At 38.3% G+C, this 21,518-nt stretch overlaps 1 protein-coding gene across 2 annotated transcripts in view; it reads left to right on the forward strand.

Moving 5' to 3' along the window:
- RABGAP1L (RAB GTPase activating protein 1 like) overlaps nucleotides 1–21,518 on the forward strand; it is a 573,647-nt gene that overhangs the window by 148,603 nt on the left and 403,526 nt on the right. For both annotated transcript variants that reach the window (XM_084782440.1, XM_084782439.1), the window contains exon 12: nucleotides 15,857–15,950. In XM_084782440.1, the coding sequence (XP_084638566.1) occupies nucleotides 15,857–15,950 (94 nt within the window). The remainder of the gene's footprint in view (nucleotides 1–15,856; nucleotides 15,951–21,518) is intronic.

The raw sequence follows: 21,518 nt of genomic DNA on the forward strand, positions 1-21,518 counted from the left end.
TATTACAGGTGGATGCAGAGGGTCTTTGGGTATTACAGGCGGATGCAGAGGTCCTTTGGCTACTACAGTTTTTCTGCCTTCTCTCACAGGATGCTCCTTGAGCTGTAGTTTTGGGGGTGTGTTGTAGATCTATCGTTTATGATTGGATACCACATTGTTAGCTGTTTTCTGTTTGATGCAAAAAGAAACTTCTTTGGTAAGAGGTTAAAAACTATTCTCACTCTGGGTATAGGGCAAGTATTTAGAATGCTGTTAGGAAAGTGACATCGATAAATCCTCCTCTAAGGTCTGAGACCTTAGCAGGCACGGGTAGCTAGCTAGACTTATGATGCTAGGCATGAGTTACTTCCTATTGAGTGGGCCTTAAGTTCAATTAGTCACCTGTTGGGTACTCCAGAGATGTGTGTCACTGTTGCACCCTTGGGGCTATCTTGCTGTGGTTCATAGACTTTCCAGCTGGGCAGGACTGTTGGTAACCTTTCTGCTGTGGCAACTTGCATAGGACCTTCATGAGAGCCACTCCTCAGGGAGGAGACTTCCTTGTCAGATCCAGCTCAATTACTCCCAAGTCCTGTGACTGAAATATATGCTGTGTTCAACATTAGGTTCTTACCTTCAGGTTTTGGGAGACAACTAAGGGCAACAACTATAGCCTATATTATTTTAGGAATTTCTTCAACTCCTTTCACCAACAGCTTGAAGGAGCTTCCTTTGCCTGGCATTAGTGTTTTTTCTGTTGAATTGTCTGTAGCTCTTGTGGGGAGCACTATCACCCCAAATGATGTGACTTCAAATTATATGTGCACATACACACCCATACTTGTATGTATTATGTATGTATTGTAAGTAAACATAAGGTAATATGTTTCTCTGTGGCATTTTCAAATATCCTCTGTATTATTAACCCTCACCCACTCAGCTCAGTTCTCCCCATTCTTCTCAAATCTTACATTTCTCTCACAGTCATTGTTTCAACTGTTTTCTAGTTGTAATGCTTACTGAACTCTTTGAATGTTAAGGTCTTCATTGTTATAGGTATTTTAAAGAGTACTGAAGTTCGTTCTTGCTGCCTAGCATTGTGTAATACACACAGCAATCTCACATAAATAGTCAGTTTTCTCCAGACTTTATACTACTCTCTTATCTCACAGAAGCTTTAACAAATATTTTTATTACTTTGAGAATTTAATAGAAAATTATTTGATCATATCTACTACCACATCTCCCCTACTATTCCAGATCTACCCTCACCTTTCTAACCCCAATGTCATGTTCTTGTCTTTTTTCTTTTTAAATTTCAATAAGCTATAGTGTCCCAATCTGTGCCTTCCATATAATTCTGCGTGTGGGCCATCCACTAGAGTGTGGTAGACCTGCCAGGGCGCACTAGCCTTCCCTCCACAGAGCCATAAACTGTCATAGCTCCTCAGTTAGAAGGAGGCTTGTGAACCTCTTCCATGCTAGAATGTTGACTAGCTCGATCTTGTGTAGGCCTTGTATAGTCAACTGTAGCTGTTCTGAGTTCATGAGTATAAGCATTCTATCATGTTCAGAGGACTCTGTTCCATTTCAGTTTTCTTCATCTTATGTAACTTAAAATCTTTCTACTCCCTCATTTATGATGGTTCCTGAGCATTGGGAGGGGTGTGATATAGATGTCCAAATCATGGCTGAACATTCTACTACACTTATTTTATGCACCTTGACCAGCTGAGAATTTCCATGTTAACCACTACAGAATGAAACCTATGATGTGGTCTGAGACCTGCACTAATCTATAGGTAGAAAGCTATTAATTTAGAGGTCAGTATGATACTATGTCCATTTGGCAGAAAAATAATAGCTTCACCCCTGGGGCCTGTGAATACCCCAACTGTGATTTTTTGACTAGATTTAAAGTATGAAAAATATATTTTCTCTTCGGAGTAGATTTTTTTAAAAAAATTGTTTATTTATATAGTACTTGGCCTAATGTGAGCCAGCAGGCCAGAAGGGGGCATCAGGTATCATTATAGATGCTTATGAGCCACCATGTGGTTGCTGGGAATTGCACTCAGGGCCTTTGGAAGAGCAGCCAGTGCTCTTAACCTCTGAGCTGTCTCTCCAGCCTCTGAGGTAGATCTTAACTACAAGCAGAAATAGGTTGGTACACAACATGTGTGTCAGTACTGCACCAGTGCCACTGTATCAATATTGCAGTTCACAGAGTTCACATCTGCCCCCCACTTCACCCACCCAGAAGCCTGCCTATCATACTCTACCATGAAAACATTCATATATCTTTCTCTTTCTCCTTTTTGACCACTTTCCTACTCCTGTGTATATACATACAGATGGACCTGGATAATTACTTTGTCTTTAGCATTTTGATTGTCTAATTTGCTCAGTAACTCAGTAAGACTTCTATTTAACACTGTCTACTTGGGAACAGAATTGTCTAAAAGTATGAATGTGGGGTGTAGCCTGATCTCATTGGTAATCCTTTGATGGCCTGATTTGTATGGCTGCCTTAACTTGTTATGTAGGCACTCCTTTCTTACTGCTTTTGGAGTGTTTTTTCTTTCAGAGTTCCAGGCTTGATTAAAGAGTATGATCTCTATTTTAGAAAACTTAAGCACTTGACCTTGTAGACCCTATGGTTAAAATTGAGTTGCTGCTTTCTGTTTCAACTTCTTTTTTCCCTAATTAATTGGCTACTTTAAAGAAGTCTTTTCTTAATGATATGTCTAAAAATAATATTTTCTTACAGCTATTTGTATATGTTCTTTCTATTAATCTTTTGGGAGTGCCCGTCCTTTACCCTTCATTTTATTGTGAACAATAGGCATGTATAATAAATTCAAATAGATGTTTTGAATTTTAAAAATGACTTTTAAATTCTATATACCAGGTTTATGGTTAAGAAGCAGTTGCCTAATATTGTTAATTGTCCTTTTGGCAGGGTGTATTGGCAGCTGTATTTCTCTTGAGTGCCATTGGCAATTTCCACTAATTAATGATACATTTTTTGTTAATCACTTGTTTAGTAATTATAGAGATTATTAATTGGAACTTGTAACTAGATTTAGAATTTAAATGATCATAATTTATTTGGGAAGATATCATCAAACTGTGGTTTCCTCTGCTTTGTGCATATCCTTTCTAATAAGTCATCTTTTGATGGTAAAGACGGTTATAATAGTTTGGAAATTGAGGAAAATCTTTTCATGTTAATATTAATGATTTTTTCCAAGTATGTCAGCTTTCATGTAGATCACATATATCCTGGTTCTGTTGTGCATAATATTAGACCTTACATTATATGTACATATATAAGGTCATAAATATTTAACCTTAGTTTGATGCTATCGTAATGATAGTATGTTGAAATAATCAAAATAAATAACTTTGTTACAAGGCCAGAGAAGTGGCATGTTTAGGTATTTGCTGCACAACCCTGGCCTCCTGAGATTAGTCGCTGGATCCCATGGTAGGAAGAAAGAACATGCTTCCTGCTGTGATCCCAGCATGGACAATGGTAAAAACTCCACCACATATGATGGTGATGATGATGATAGAAAACAATGAAAAATCACTTTGATATTGTTCTAGATTGACTAGCATCATCAAGTTTTCATAATTATGTAACATATACAATTTATAAGCTTTTTGGCTATCTTCTAGTTATGTAGTTAGCAGTATAGTTTTTTTAAAAAAACAATTACATACTTATTCAAATAAGAATTTATTTACTCAAGTAAAATTGAAAAAAAAAGTCTCTGAAAACTCAGAGGTTTTTATTATTTTAAAGTTCAGAGATGTAATAATTGTTACATTATTAGTTTTATTTTAATGTCACTTTTTTATAAGTTATAAGTTTATGTTATTTGGTTACTAAAAGACCTATAAGACAAGAACTTGGGAGGCTGAAGCAGGATGGTTATTAATTCAAGGGTTAGTCTGGGCTATGTCATAAGATACCTCAACTTAAGGCAAAACAAAGAAAAGGTGACAGTTTATAGTCTTTTGATCCTAATATAGTTTATTTCCTTTATTTCATTATTTATTTATTTTATTATTTATTTATTTATTTATTTATTTATTTATTAGAGACAGAGTTTCTCTGTGTAGTCTTGGCCTTGCTTTATAGACCAGACTAGCTTTGAACTCACAGAGATCCACCTGCCTTGCCTCTTTGAGTACGGGGATTATATGTGTGCGTCACTGCACCTGACTTATAATGTATTTTCCATTAAAAAAGATTTGTGTATATGTGTGTTGGTATTCTTATACACTTAAGTATATAATATGATTGTATATTTATGTATTCGTATTCTTTTTATAATATTTAGTTCTGAAAATTTTCTTTTATGACTAGGATGAAAATCTAGCTAACAGGAATACATGTTTGTTTTCTTTCTTTCCCCAAAGCATGGTGTGCCCATAGTTGGAAGATGACTCTTGATTAGCTCAATGGAAAAATCATACATATTTATTTTGTTTGATCTAAAATTTTTGATTTGATCTATTGTTCCTTTTCTTGGTGCTGCATAATTCACTGCTGCACTTGCATGTTAAAATCTGTGAAAAACTAAGAGTGAAAAGAAACTTGGAATGCTTTTCTAGTTACTTTGAAGTAATACCAGAAATGCAGTTGCAACAATAGTGAAAATGGGTAGCCAACACTTCAGTACCAGTGAAATGTGCCAGGCTCTGTGTTTAGTGTTTTGTAAATATTTTCTCCTAATTATTTTTCCATATTTTGAGATTGAGATTTTGTTTCCACTTCAGGCACACTTAAATCTGAGAAAATACTCTTCTGGTTGCATGGGTCTGATGCTATTGGTGTACACTATTTTATTCTGCTTTTCTGAAATAGACAATCACACTGAAAAGAAACTGAAGCATGCGTTTATGGAAAGGTGTGAAGTTAAGCATGTTATATCCTACTCCTTAAGTTGTACATATTCTTTCGGAAAGATCCTCTAACTCTGCAGAGGACTTTGAAACTGTTTTCAAATTCACTTAATTCTGTCTTAAAAATCTTTGAAGTATCCATAAGCCACACATATAATATTAATAGCACTGGTCGAGAATAAGACTACCACCACAATTTAAAGCCAAATTATGAAGCAAGTTTTAATTAAACACTGACCAGGTGGATGGAGTCTGACCAGGCCTATTTCTGGGTTCCCAGAAACTGACCACTAGTCATCTTTTACAAGGGCTAAAAAGGCAAGACCACTGGGTCACCACATTTCCCATCAGGCCCAGTTGGGGTAAACATATATCCTGACATTCTTCATGCCAGTGTGCCTCCTGCCTACATCCTATCATCCAAGCATATATCCTGATGTATTTCCTGACCGTATACCTCCCTCCCTCATGTGACAAGTGGGAGCTTAACTGCAAATAGAAGCTTTAACTTGCAGTATTTTTACTGTTGATACTATACTGCTTTGGTTTCACATTACCTCCTTGAGTTATATCCTGGGTCAAATCCTTGACTCTCTGGGGAGTATCTAGTTATATTGGGATCTAATCACCATCAGCTTACTTGTACCCAGGCAGGAATTATCATCTAGTTAAGCAGTAATTAACAGAAGCAGAAGGGTCAAGGGCCCTGTGATGACTGACATCAGAGTTTCTGTGTAGGAGGAGCCTGGAATTAGAGTGAGCACCAGTCATTTATTTCATCTCTGGTCCCCTTTTTGCAATGTTTCTTGAGTACAGTAAGATTAATGATTCTAAGAAGTTTGTATAGCAACAACAATTTTCTCTTAAAGTCATACAATACCTCTTTGTTCTGCATAAAGCAGGTAGAGTGCCCTATCATATTGTAGAGCTATTATAGCTAATGAATCCACTTGATAATAGAGCTGGTCTATTTGATTTTAATAGGTACCTTTTCTGGTATGCCAACAGGCACTGTAGGTAGCCATTTTCCCCTCTTATGTCAGGGAGCTTCCTTTTGATATAACATTCCTGGCTATGGATGGACAAGGGGTGATGTACTCTTTTCTGTAAGTACTTCTTGCTGAAAGTAAGATATCATTGAGAGGGCCAAGAAAACTGAAATGCTAGTCAAAGGGTCAGGGGGAATTCAGTCAATGGGGTATCTACCAGAAGCATCTGGTTCACTGACCTAACTGAAGAGACAGGGAGCAATCACAGTGGCTGTACAGGTCCACATCAACTTTCAGCAAGTCCTGGGCTTGCAGTCGTTTTGGAGCAGGTGGTAGTCAGCAGATGTTTCCTGGATAGTGCCTATCAGTCAAGCCGAAATGTGCTGAGAAAGATATAGGCTGGATACAGACGTTAGCTTAGGAACCTAAAGGAAGATCTTAGTTTGGAACTTTCAAGTCCATAGTCCTCGTAATTGGAGGAGAGGGGAGTCCCAAGACCAGGAGAGAGATCCTAAGCACAGGAATAGGCAGATGGGGAAACTTAGGTGGTACTAATGTGGAGTCCCTTTGACCTGTGAGAGGTGGATCCAGGCCTTAAGAGTTCCCTGACTTCCTGAAGCCTACATGAATTTTCAGTTTACAAAATGAGATAAAAAGCTTTAGACATATTAGCTGTACTGAAATCCACATTGTAGAAAAACAGCTAGCAGTTGTCTGTGAAAAAGCTGGAATAGACTCAACACCTCCCAGTCAGAGCAAAAGCTATGGTTTGGGTTAAAAAGTTTTTCCTCTGTCCAGAAAGCCAGATACACAGATTGAGCAGAGATATTTTTAGCCCAATAAGAAGCACCTTTGAGTCTATATTTAGAAGACAACCAAATTTTTTGACTGATAATAGGAATCGGGCCTCTATGAGCTTACCAGAACTCCATTGATCAACGTTAAAACCCTGAAGTTTTGAATCTTAGTGTAACAATAGCATTGAAGGAGAAAGGAATCTGAAACATTTACCATTTTTGACATATCCTAGCTAATTTTTTACACCCACAGAACTTAAGATTTCATATCCTCAGATTTTTATTCTTCTTACAGTAGTTGTTGAGACCCTCAGAGCTGGCATAGATTTTAAATCTTTTTCGTCCCATCTAATCATTACCAGAGACTCAGTAGTTATTACTTAGAATGGTCAAGAGACCTAGGAGAGCTAGAAAAAAGCAAGACCTGATTTTCACATACAAAATGGACTAACAATGTAGTTGCCTGCTGCAGCCAAGCTGACAAAGTTATAGTTGACTTAGTCATAAATCACATCAGAGATCTGAGAAGGATGAATTGTAACAGAAGTATAAACCAAATGGCCTAGGTATCAATTAAAATGACAAAGACCAAAAAAAAAAAAAAAAAAAAAAAGATAAAGAATTACTCATTTCCCAGATGGTCAGCCCAGGCTCCTGTGGTCTCTGTGGTTTCATTTGAAGCAGAGGTCCCAGGGCAGCCATCAGGCCCAAAGAACACCTGAGAGATTTTTCTTGTGGAGGAGAACTTGGGGCACTGGCCTTACTTTGTCTGGACAAAGTGAGGCAACCAACTCTCCATTGTCCTGCTTGTCCAGAGTTCGGGCAGGGTGCTGGCTGCAGACAAGGCGCTGGGGCCATCAGGCCCAGTGTTGAGTGTTACCACACTGGAGGTGGATTTGTTGTTGTGCCCTATCATCTTTTGGGAGACTTTGGGGTCACTGCTAGGAGTTGGGGTCCCTATTAAACATTTTAAGTGCCATACAACAGATCTCTTACAAGTTTGAGGACAATTACGTATAAAGTGTATCTGAGCTAAACCAACTTGCTTCTTTTAGTTATTTATTTTAGGCTTAACCTTGAAACGTACAAGAGGTAAAATCAAGTTTTTTCATGTAATTAATTGTATTAGTACTTAACATGGCTATGTATGTATGTTTCTGAACATATTAAATAATTTGATCATTTCTAAGGTGACTAACCATTAACTTGCATGTCTTAATTATTTTTAATAGTTTACAGTAAAATTGTAGGTTTTATAAGACTAGGATTTTATAGCTTTATTCCTGTTATGTTTGTCCCTAAAAATATAACAGCTTCTGAATTGAAGCCCTTTTCATATCAAAACAAAACTTTAACTCATAAACACAGTTGAGCCGGGCATGGTGGTGCACACCTTTAATCCTAGCACTCGGGAGGCAAAGGTAGGCGGATCACTGTGAGTTCGAGGCCAGCCTAGTCTATAAAGTGATTCCAGGACAGTGAAGGCTACACAGAGAAACCCTGTCTTGAAAAACAAACAAACAAACAAATAAACCAACAACAACAACAAAACCTCATAAACACAGTTACAGAGAGACTAAGAACTTAACCTGATCCTTTTATGGAACACCATTAGAGAATGTAACACTTTCCTATAGGACCCAGTTTATCAAAATAGCTAAAGCTTAAGAAGGTTCACAAAGACATGGAGACTAGATGTATATATGTGTAAGCTTGAATTGACCTTCGGTAAAGAGAAACAGTCTTGAAGCCAGTGGTTCTCAAACTTCCTAGTGTTGTAACTCTTCAGCTTAGTTCCCCGTGTTGTGGTGACCCACAACCATAAAATCATTTTCATTGTCATGCTCAGGTGCAGTTTTGTCTCTTTTATGACATGCAATGTAAACATCTAACATGTAGATGGTCCTAGGACACCCCGATGAAAGCTCTTTTGATCCCTAAAGGTTGCAGCCCGTAGATTGAGAACCGCTGCTCCAAGCCCTTTGCCAGACTGCTGATGTCATTGTCAGGCTGCATCATAAGATAGGAAGCAGCCTCTGCTGTTTCATGTTGGTGCTCATAGCTGTGGCCCTAATTCTTCAGCTTCTTATTTATCTATTTATCAAGATTACATATTAATAAAGATGTCATAATAAAAGAGCTTAGAATTTTAAAATGTCCTAACTGTGCAAACAATTCAGTGCTCACTATCTGGGATTCATTCATAGTCCTGTAGGGCTTGGATGACCTGTTTGGCCTCATCCTGGGCAGCATACACAGCCTGTCTTCTAGGTCCCAACCAGTTCCTTTTCATTGTGGCTGGTAATTCCGATGGCTGTCATGTGACACCAGCATCTCCGAAACTGCAAGGGACCCCCATTGCAACTAGGCTCTCTTTAGGAACTCCAGCTCTGCCACACATTGGCAGACCTTAGCTATCTTCCAGGACCCCTTCATATCCGTAAAGTCCATACCACCTTGGTGACTCTTAGGTTATAAACTTTGGCTGCCAGTGCAAGGTACATTCTTGCATATGAATGCATGAAGGTGCAGTTTTAATATCTTATTAAACAAGTATTGTTTTAAAATCTATCTTTCATAAACTTTGCTTTCAGGACAAGAATTCTCATATAAAAATCCATCGTAGGGGCTGGAGAGATGGGTCAGAGGTTAAGAGCTCTTCCAGAGGTCCTGACTTCAATTCCCAGCAACCACATGGTGGCTCTCAGGCATCTATAATGTGATCTTATGCCCTCTTTTGGCCTGCAGGTATATATGCAGGCAGAACTCTGCATAATAATAACTTTAAAAAAATCTATCCTAGTGCAGCACATCTTGTTGCTTCTTTGGTTAGCCCGTGCCACATGATCATCTTTAATCAAGATGGAGGTGAAGTTACCTGTCACCCCTCTTCCCCAACCAGAGATGGCTGACATATCTAGCTATGTGGCTGCCCAAAGATGGTGGTAAAGTCACACGATATCCATTCTTTCCAACCCTAGTAGAGATGGCGACCAGCCACTAGTAAAAGATGGTGGCAAGCCACATGTTGCTTATATCCCAAAATGGAATCATGCCATATCATTCCTTTAAGATTACCTACGAATAGATTTTTAACTATCAACCTCATGTTACAAGTTTTAAGTTAACTTTTTCCACAGCTATTACAGGTTTTTAACCACACCAAATAAACATAAATCTTGAGGTACAGATTGTTTACATAAACCAAGTCTAAGTTTTTTGGCTGTTCTGCTTTCCTTTCTTTTCCCTGTCAGTGTCAGGTGGCTCAACTGACACAGGACGTAGAGGAAACTTTTAAATATGCCTGGTTCTAGAAAAGGGAGAACCATAACCCAACTTTAGAGCCATCTTGTCAGTAAAGTAAAACAGCATAAAACAACTTGAATCCAGTGACCAGAGAGCTCAGAGATAAATGCTGAGCCCTGGCCGTAAAAGCAGCAATGGTAGTGGCGGTGGTTGGTGGCAGGCGGCAGCAGAGAGAACAGGTAGACTCATCCATATACGCAAAATAGACAAAACTTTCCAACACCAAAACATAAACAAAGCTTTCTATTTAACAACAGAACAGACAAAACTTTCCAGCCACCCAGGACCAAGCAGCTGGGCGGTGTTTTGCTTTTTGCCCTGGACAGGAGAATATTAGCATCTTGATGATCTCTGTCCACATCCTGGACACCACAGGACACAATAAGACTGTGACTAGCCAGGAAGTACTTACTGCTTTTTTCAGCACAGCAGTTCACCCTGATAGTCCACGGACTGAGGGTAGCCTCTGAACCTTAGGCTCAAGGCACTTGCCTCCCAAAGCAATCCCTGAGCCCTGGAGTTCCAGAGTGAAGGCCCTGCTTTAGAATTTGGGTGGGAGTTCTGAATCTGGCTGGGGCAGCCAAAAATGTTAATTCTACCAGTTGAGAATAAGACTACCACTGTAATTTAAGCCAGATTTGAAGCAAGCTTTAAACAAACATTGGCCGGGTGGATGGACTCTGGCCAGGTCCATCTCTAGAAACAATCTCTGTAAGGTATTTTCATTCTTGTTTTGACCTTACATTAGGCAAAAGATGAAATGTTCTCTCATGTTACATGTTTTGAAAGAAAATCTGGTTTCTCACTTTTCTCTTTCCAGTGTTTTTCTCCCAGTTATTGTATATTCATGAGCTATTCTAAAATATAACACTAACAAAGCTCTACTAATCAAGACATAGTTGCAGCACTGAAAACAGCTAGGTATCAGGACACAGGAAGAGATGTGTAGAGCATGAATCGTTACTGAATTTAGTGTATTTTACAGTACCGTTTTCATGGAAACCTTTCCGCCCTTCCTCCATCCCTCTCCTCCCCTCTCTTTTTCATTCTCTTCTCTCCCTACCCCCACGCCAAACTAGATAGAATGTTCTCGCCAGTCTTCTGAGGGATGAAATTAGCAAAGGAAGTAGAATGCTGTATTACTCTATCTCTCACCTCCCTGTATTTCATAAGGTTTGGAACAAGAAAAGGCCATTTAATTTTTCCGCTTACATCAACTCATTCCTCACCTCCTATACTGTTACCTTGGTGTTTTATATTATCGGCATTCATATGTTAAAAATCAAGATGGCTAACATCTGTAAAACATTCTCACCTTTTGCTAGGTATTGAGATGTATTTTGTGTGTAATTCCTTGCTCATTTCTTACAACTCATCTGTCGAACAGGCAATATCATTTTCCTGATTTTAGAGAAAGAAAACAAAACCATAGAGGGACTAAGTTATACTTGACCATGATCACAGCTACCAAGTTATGACACTAATTTCATTCAGAAAGCTTATTTTCAGGATCCATACATTATCAATGGTGTATCAAATCTAGTTTCCTGTACTATGTCTGGACACAGATGCCTGTATATTCAAGGTCATTTATTTTAAAAATTCAAATTTTATTAAAATTAGAATATTTTATTGATAAATACCAGATTTTAGAAGAGAAGTTCCTGAATCAAATATATGTTGATTATATTTACCTTCATCCTTATTTCCTCCAGCTCCTTACTACCTTCCTATGTCTCCACAACTTTTTTTCCTTTTTCTCTTTTTGAAATTAAGCTGTCAAGTTGAATCTCTTCTGCCCATGTCCTTCTGGGTGTGGGGCCATCCACTGTAGCATGGTGAACCTACCAGGGGCCACACTTAAAAAAAAAAAAAAAAGAACTGACACTTCAAGGTCACTGATTTTTTTCTTTTTAAGGTACTTGTTTTTCTCTGGTTGTATTGACTTTTTCTTCCATTTTTTACTCATGAAGGAAAGCTTAAACATTTATATAGTCTTAATATTTATAACATTTAGACACTTAACTATAGTGAAAGGAACATAAAAGGGGAAATAGCATAATATGGAGAGAACAACCCCCAACCTTTGTTTCAAGAAAAAGTCATATCTGGATACATGTGATAGGCACTCTATTTTTCTTTGTTGTGTTCTTCCACTTGCTGGCGTCTTCACTGTGTTTTGTTGTCCTTTGGTCTTGTATCTTTTTCATTCGTCTTTCTTTCTCTGTGTTTGCCTTTCATCTGTCTAGGAGTTTTGCTTTAATCTCGTGCAGTAGGAAGTTTATTTCCCCGTTTCACTTATTTCTTGAGGTGAGCAGCGGTCAATCAATAAATATTATAAACTCCTGATTGTAGATTTTTGTGGCCAAGAAGACAGGTCTGGTGTACATTTTGGGGTTACTAAAGTATTAATTTCATTGTTCTTGGCTAACAAGAGAAATTACACTTTTGGATCCTGTCATTTTTATCTATGGTCCAGATATTAGTGTTTCATGGGCATGTTGCATTAAACAGCTTTGCCTTTTCAGGCTTGTCTCTGGCTCCTAGCATTTAATAGAAAGTGTCATTTGGCATACATACTTGTGTAAGTGCCAAGTACAGCCTCTTCTATAAACCATATTATGGGAAACTCTAAGGAGAAGGAATATTTAACTCTGGATTCCAGCGAAGGCTGAACTCGTTCTGTCAGTCATTTGCAGAATAACCTTGAGCAAATTACTCAACCCTTCTGTGCTACAGTTTTGTCATTTGCAAGGTAGGCAAACGCTAGATGATTAAATGAGTCATTACCTATTAAACAGTATTTATGAAATACATAATAGTGCCTGGAATAAGATTGCTTTTTGAAAGGATATTCAACAGAAGCTGTAGCCTGTGGTGATGGCTAATCCCGCTGTCATCTTGACAAACCTTGGAAGAGAGAAACTTGACTGGAGGATTGCCTACATTAGAGTTGCCTGTGGGCATTATGGGGTGGGACATTTTAAGTTGTTAATTCACGCTGGAGGGCCAAGATCACTGAGGATGGTACTTTACCTAGAGAGGTGGGCCTGGGCTGTGTGAGAGAGGTCACTGAGTGGAAGCCTGGGCGTGAACCCGTAAGCCACGTCTCACGATGGTCTCTCCTTCAGTTTCTACTTTGAGGTTTTTGCATCAAGTTTCTTGCATGGCTATGATCTGGAAGTATAAGATGAAATAAGATCTTTTCTTTCCAATTTGTATTTGGTCATAGTGTTTATCACATTAACAGAAAACAAACTTAGGACCTGTATGTTCTTCAATTAAGTTCTTTTTCTTTCAAATATTAAATTTTAACTCACTAATATTATTTAAAGTTATGTTTATTTCTTTTTAGCTTGTGTTTTTCCTCTGCTGTTCAGTTTTTTTATGGTTCTGAGTTCCTCTTTGTGATTGAAAGTAATGGGAGATTGTGGGAAAGAAAGTACATTGCCGTTATCAGTAATAATTTTCTGACTCACTAGTAAGGATTTATAATAATGTATTTTTAATATATATGGCAATAGAGACTATTCAAAAGATAAGAATTCCTACCATATCATTATCTATACTTAAAAAACCTTTTTATTGGATTCTTTGCAAGTTTCACATCGTGCGCCTCAATCCCACTCCCCTCCCCATCCCTTCCTATCCATCGGCAGGCCTGGCCGCTTCACGCCCTCCAGAAGTTCATAGATAGGTAGATGTTGGGGTGGGCCAGTTCAGAGTCCTGGATCTGGGCCTGGGTGGTAGCTGAGCTACTTAGCTGGGCAGCTTTCCTGTACCCACACTGCCAGGATGAACTCTCCAGCACTGCCCCAGCTAACTCAGTGCTGAGCCGGCAAGGGGCAGAGGGTCTGTTCTCCTGCTCTCATGACCCAGGGGCTAAGTCTCCTGCCTGTTGCAGATGGTGAGGGGAAAGGTGGGGGGACATCTCTTCTGTGCCCATGCCATCTTAAAGTGCCCATACTTTTAAAGTATTAGAACATGCCCGAAGTATAACACTAAAAAATGAAAACTGTATTCTGTAAATATATATGTAGTGCTTACTCTGTGGAAAGACAAATACGTTTTCATGATGTCCTTTCTCAAAAGTGCCCCATTTCCCATGAGAACGTAAGGGTTGTGTGGGGTAGTTGTTCACTCCGCTGCTTCCTTCGGGTGCTGTAGTACTGACTCTTTGTTGCTTTGTGTTTGCACTCGCTGTTCCTCTGACACCAGTGAGACTTCATTTGCTTTGCATGAGTGGATTTCCAGGGTGGGTCAAACTTTTGTCTTTACTTTGTTATCCATAGTTTTTAACATAATGTCCCAATTTTTATCTGTTAGTACTCTAAAATAATTACACATTTTCTCTGTCTACATGCATTTTGATTTTTCTGAATTTGTGAATGGCTATGGCTAGTTCTTTTCGCCTGCGCAAATAAACTTTTATTAATTAAATGAATGTATTGTTACATATTCCAGATATGAATTATTTTACGTTGGCTTACTGTCTTTTGTAGTATCTTAAGTTCTGTTCTTCACAAGGATCCTTGTGGGAGCTGCTTACCAATTTAGAAAAGCATTGATAAGCCTTGGTAGTTGTGCTCTGCTAGACAGTTTTTTAATCTTGTATTATTCAAAATGACTTTTTAATAACTTAGATAAATTTGGTTCACTATATTCCTTTTCTCTATCTTCCCCCTCCATGATGAACTATTACTAGACTCAGTTTTATGCAGGCCTTCTCTAGGTAACTGCAGTTGCTATGAGTTCATGTGTACAACAGCCCCCATCACACTCAGAAAGCAGCTTTCTCAGTGCTCCTCTGCCTCTTGTAGCTCCCACTGTTTTTCTGCCCCCTCTTTCCCCACCATGTTCCCTGAGCCATGGTTGGGGTGCATGTGATAGACATCTTCCACTTAGGGCGGGACACTCAACACTCACTCACTCTCAGCACTTTCACCACGTGTAAAACTTTGCCTGGGGTAAAATCTTTAGTTTCCTAAAATGGTTGCCTTGTTTTAATTTATACTTAACATATTTATGGTGCACCATGTTGGCTCTTGTCTCTGATAAAAGAGTCACAAATGGCAGGAACAAAAGTCACTATCAAGATCCAGGCATTGTTTTCATTTCTTTGTATTCCTCAGGTCACGTCATCCTTCTAGGGAACCGTAACCAGAGAGCCTCTGTGGTGATGTGTGTGTGTCATCCAGCCAGTGACTTGGTGGAGAGACTGTGGGCACTGGGAATTCTTTCCTAAGCGCGTGTGCCTGTGTGGAGAAGGGAGAAAGATAGTATTATTGGAGCGAGACTGCCTGCCTCTCCTCACACCCCTGTCATTTGTTTTTTGTTCAGTTCTGTTTGCTGTGTGGGGATCTTAAGCTTTTTTCCTGATTTTCTTACATGTGGAGAGATGGTGGATGAACTATTTTCTAGGGAGGAATGAGACCCAAGACCTGTCATTCTGCCATCTGCTGATATCACAACTAGCTTTAACCTATTGTCCTTGGATCTGTCTGTATACTCTTATCTGCAGATAAAAATTTTCATGAAATTATCTGAAAAATTATCCAGGCTCTGTGGCACATGCCTATAATCTCAGCCCTGGTGGTGGTGGTGGGGTGGGGGTGGGGGCAGCAAAGGCAGGTGGATCACTGTGAGTTCGAGGCTAGCCTGGTCTATAAAATGAGTCCAGGACAGCCCAGGCTACACAGAGAAACCCTGTCTTGATAAATCCAAAAAAGAAAAAAAAATATGAATATTTTATCCAGGTGCTAGTGCTTTATTTTGGTAGACATATAGCCATGTCTTGTGTTTTATGGTTTGAAACTACTTATGTTTTGTATAACTTTTGTATAACGTTTATTTTTTCTTTTTCTGTAGAGAGTGATAATGAACTCTCAAGTGGAACAGGTGATGTGTCTAAAGACTGTCCTGAGAAGATCCTCTATTCTTGGGGAGAATTGTTAGGAAGATGGTAAGAATTTATTGTTTGTTTGTTTGTTTGTTTGTTTGTAGACAGGGTTTCTCTGTCTAGTCTTGGCTGTGCTGGACTTGCTTTATAGACAGGCTGGCCTCAAACTCACACAGATCCATCTGCCTCTGCTTCTCTGAGTGCTAGGATTATAGCCATTCACCATCACACCCAGTTTATTTAGTTTTTATTTAAAAATTTTACATTTATATAGATATATACTTAATGTTAATTTTCATACTAACTAAAATTTTGTCAGTAAAGAAAATTTAAAACTGTAATACTCAAAGCTATTTTAACATGCTAATATACTTTACATTATTTATTTAGTATTTGTGTTTACATGGTGTGTGTGTGTGTGTGTGTGTGTGTGTGTGTGTGTGTGTATGTGTTCATATATGGTGCTCAGAAAACTACTTTGTGGATCCAGTCCTGTTTCCACCTTCATGTGTGTTTCAGGTCTCCAGGCTTGCCTTTACTAGCTGAATACACAGGCCCTTGATATATGAAAATTTTAAAATGAAAAATAGAAAAAAAAATGTTATTCATAGATGCCCTTTATGTTTGTCTGTCTAGATCTTCCCTCAGTAGGGGTTCTATTTAAGTTCCTTTGAGAAATTATTCTTCCTATCCAAAGTTTGAAGGCTATGTAAAATGAATGAATTTCTGGAAAGATCTGGAGTGCCAAAGTTCATTGGTATCTTTGAATTAATTTCTTTATTAAAATATTTTTTTTTTTTTGGCCAGGCGTGGTGGTGCACGCCTTTAATCCCAGCCCTTGGGAGGCAGAGACAGGTGGATCGCTGTGAGTTCAAGGCCAGCCTGGTCTACAAAAGCAAGTCTAGGACAGCCAAGGCTACACAGAGAAACCCTGTCTTGAAAAACCAAAAAAATTTTTTTCTTATTTATTTTTCTTTTTTAAAAAGTGTTTCACTTAGCCAAGCTGGCCTTGAACTTCTGATAACATGAACTTCTGGTTCTCCTTCCTCCACCTCCCAAGTGCTAACATTACAGGTGAGCTAACATTACAGGTGTGCAAACATTACAGGTGTGTCAGCATTACAAGCGTGTCAACATTACAGTCATGTGAGCATTACAGGTGTGCTGTCATTACAGGTGTGCTGTCATTACAGGTGTGCTATCATTACAGGTGTGCTATCATTACAGGTGTGCCAGCAGAAGGGGTTATGCAGTGCTGGGCTTTGTGCATTTTAGGCAAGCACTTTACCAACTGAACCAAATACCTAACCCTGCTTCAAAATTTTCTTAACAAAGAAAGCTTGGAACCTAATTAGAAAATTCTACCAAGTTATAAAAGGTGAACTATTAAGCCTTATGCAGTCTTTCTCAGAATATAGAAGGTAATTATTTTGAATTAATTTTATGACACTAACATACAGTGATCACAAAACCAAATTAAAATATTATGACAAAACCACAGTCAAGAATGCTTTAGAAACATAACCTTAAAAATCTCCAACAATAATAAGAACATGTCAAATTCAGCGATTTTTAAGAAGAAGAGAGAATAAAGCCCAACACTGGGTTTTATTCTGGGAAATCAAGTGTGGGTCAGCATTTGAAAGTAAATTAGTACGTTACCACATCACCACTAGAAGAACAGGGATGTAATTATTTCAATAGACACATTTTAAAAGCCTTTTAAAACCCTTAATCACTCATTTATGATATGACTCAGCAAACTAGAAACCCAGGGAACTTTCACAGCTTTCTAGGATGTAACTATAAACTGTCGACAGCTGTTATTCTTTGATCTTTTTGTGTGTGTTTTGTTTTCTGTTTGTTTGTTTGGTGGTGTTGATACAGGGTTTCTTTTTATTTTTAATTTTATTTTAAAGTATCCTTAGTTAAACTAGGGCAGGGCAGACATTAATCCTCTAAACTATTTTGCATAGTGGGACAGGCATGGGATACCTGCCCCAATCCCATGCCATCTGCTTCTAATAACTTCTACCAATCTACTTCCCATCCATAATCCCAAATACTTGCTAATGTTCTTCATCTGGGCTGGGTTCTCCATCCATGCCGGCCATGTGCGTCTCCTCGGGGTTTCTCTGTGTAGCCCTGGCTATCCTAGAACTCACTCTGTGTACCAGGCTGGCCTCACACTAGAGATCAACCATCCTCTGTTTCCAGACTGTGGAGATAAAAGGTATGCACCACCACTATCGGGCCCCAGCTGTTATCTTTAAAAATGAAATCTTTTAAAAGTGAAATCCTATGAGTGGAACAACAGAGGTATATACACTCTGGACATTTTCATTCACTTAGTATAATATTGGGAACTTTAAAAAATTATTATATTTTTTATTATTTGAAACAATTTTTAACTTTAAATATATTTTGATCATATTCTTTCCTTCCCCCAAGTTCTTCCAGATCCTCCACCCCTCCATACCCACCCAACCTTCTTTCTCAAAAAAAACAAGAACTTATATGCAATAACAGAACCTCTCAAAACTAAGAAAACAAAGTACCCCCCCCCCAAAAAAAAAATAAAGCACCAAACTATAGCCAAATAAAAGCACACACAAAAGACTGTGGAGTCCTTTTTACGTTGGTCACTACTCATGAATAGGAGGCCTGTCCAGAAGTGGTTGATCTACCCAGTGTCACTCCACTGAAGAAAACTGGCTTTCCTTCAACCAGCAGGTATAAGTGACAGTTTAGTTGTTAATCTTTACCCTAGTGGCTGGAGATATATATATATATATACACACACACACATACATACATACACACACACACACACATTCATTCATTGATTCATTCAAAAGTATAGCACAATAAAATGAAATAAAACAAAACAAGGAATATCACATTCAAGTTGGAAAAGAAAAACCAACAGAAGGAAAAGAGCCCAAGAGAAGGCACAAGAATCAGAGACCCACTCATTCTCATACTCAGGAGTCCCATAGCAATACTAAACTTGAAACCATAATATAAATGCAGAGGACCTGACACAGACCTGTTCAGGCTGCTTCAGTCCCTGTGAGCGCATATAAACTTTGTTTTCTTGGTGTCCTTTATCCATTCTGGCTCTCTCTGCCTCCTCTTCTGCAGAGTTCCCTGAGTGCTTGGTGGCAGGGGGTGGGGACGGGGCAGTTGATGGAGATATTCTACCTAGGGCTGAGTTTTCCAAGGTCTATCTCTCTATCTGGCCGTGGGTCTCTATATTTGTTCCCTCTCTGATGATGGATGAGCCAGGACACTGATCTATGAGTGTAGCAGAACATCATTAGGAGTCATTTCATCACTACATTTTTCATCTACCTGTTTGTTTGCTTGTCTGTCTGTCTGTCTATCTATCAACCTACCTACATATCATCTCTCTATCCCCCCTCCTCTCTCTCATCTCTCATCTATTAGAACAGTCTTATTTGCTTTACCCTAGGTCCCTGGGTTACCTAGCCTCAGGTTCTTGGTTACCCAAGCAGTGTCAGGTATGGGTACCATTTCTTGGAGTGGGCCTTAAGTTGAATCAGTTATTGGTTTGTTACTTTCATCTTATCTAACATAGTTAAAAAGAAAAGAAAAGGAAAACAAGATTTGAAAGGAAGATATAAAATGGTATCTAATTATAAGAGATATGCTTTTCATTTTTAAAAATCAAAAGGTTTGTACAAAAACAAAATCTACCATTTGTTTTACATACTTTTTTTGAGACAAGATCTTATTATATATTTTGGCTAGCTTGTAACTTATTATGTAGACTAGGTTGGCCTAGAACTCATAGGTGTCTGCCTGTCTTTATCTCCTGAGTACTGGTGTTAAAACTCCATACCGCTGCTCCTGGCCTCATTTTACAATCTTATACAATACAAAGTCAATATGTGAATATTAATTCTACTTAACTATACTAGCAATGAAAAATTAGAGATGGAAAACTTAAAACACACAAAGTACCAACAAAAGTTGAAGTAATTACGTAGAAATCTAGCAAATTCTTTTAACTTTGTGCTTTGGAACAGTAGAAAATATCAGTGAAAGAATCCACAATGTGAGAAACACATTGATTTTAGCATCCAAAACAATTTTGAAAATAAAAAATAAAGTAGGAAGATACAGTACTTGATTTTAGGGTTTGCTATATTAATTGCGAAGACTTGTATTGTAAAGATAGACATATAGCTCCTGGCAAAGAATGAAGAACTAAGAAATAGAAGCAAAGTTTCTAAACATATTCTAGGTAAGACATTTAAATGGCAAATTAATAAAAGATATTCAATGCAGTCATCAGAGAAATGAAAATAAAAACTATGTACCGAGTATTGATTAAAAGCACCAGGCATGAGATATTCCTCTTACAAGTTCCTGTTGATTCAACCCCATGAGCTCATCATGTACCTATTTTAATGTCTCGCTTACACAATGTCTGTTTTTATTCAGTCATCTTTTCCTGGGAACCACAGTGGATACTGATGTTTTAGAAATGACATGCATGCTAGTTTTTACTCTTAAGCTTTATCATGTTATAGAGGCAAACAGATATTTAAAGATAATTTTATTATAATTAATAAATGCTTATGTTAAATATTATAGACTCACTGGAAACTTTGAATATAAACACAGTAGAAAAATAACAATAAGTAACCATACTTCTACTCATCCATCTTCAGTTGTCACTGAAATAAAGAAATGCCCACAGATTCCTTAAGATGCTATTGTTTATTAATAAATGAGGCTGCGAAGCTTCTGTAAGGCAGGAGACACTGTCAACAGAAGAAAGCGACAGCCTACAGACTGGGAAAAGATCTTCACCAATCCTACATCTGACAAAGGTCTAATATCCAAAATATATAAAGAACTCAAGAAATTAAACACCACCAAACCAAATAACCCAATTGAGAAATGGGGCTTGGAACTAAACAGAGAATTCTCAACAGAGGAATATCAAATGGCTGAGAAACACTTAAAGAAATGCTCAACCTCCTTAATCATCAGGGAAATGCAAATCAAAACAACTCTGAGATTCCATCTTACACACATCAGAATGGCTAAGATCAAAAATTCAAGCAACACCACATGCTGGCGAGGATGTAGGGAGAGAGGAACACTCCTTCATTGCTGATGGGAATGCGAACTAGTACAGCCACTTTGGAAATCTATCTGGTGCTAATTCAGAAAAATGGGAACAGGGCTTCCTCAAGACCCAGCTATTCCACTCCTTGGAATATACCCAGAAGATGCTCTAGCACACAACAAGAAAATTTGCTCAACCATGCTCATAGCAGCCTTATTCATAATAGCCAGAACATGGAAACAGCCTAAGTGTCCCTCAATAGAAGAATGGATAAAGAAACTGTGGTACATATACACTATGGACTACTATTCAGCTATTAAAAACAAGGAATTCCTGAAATTTGTGGATAAATGGATTGAGCTAGAAATGATCATAATGAGTGAGTTAACCCAGAAGCAGAAAGACTCAAATGGTATATACTCACTTATATCTGCATATTAGCCTGAGGGGCATGTCCCACGAAAGCCTTCACTTACCAGGAAACTGAGAGAGGGGAGGACATTCTAGTGGGACTCTAGATGAGAGAA

Source organism: Acomys minous (assembly GCF_964271855.1).
Source record: "Acomys minous genome assembly, chromosome: 1".
Taxonomy (NCBI): Eukaryota; Metazoa; Chordata; class Mammalia; order Rodentia; family Muridae; genus Acomys; species Acomys minous.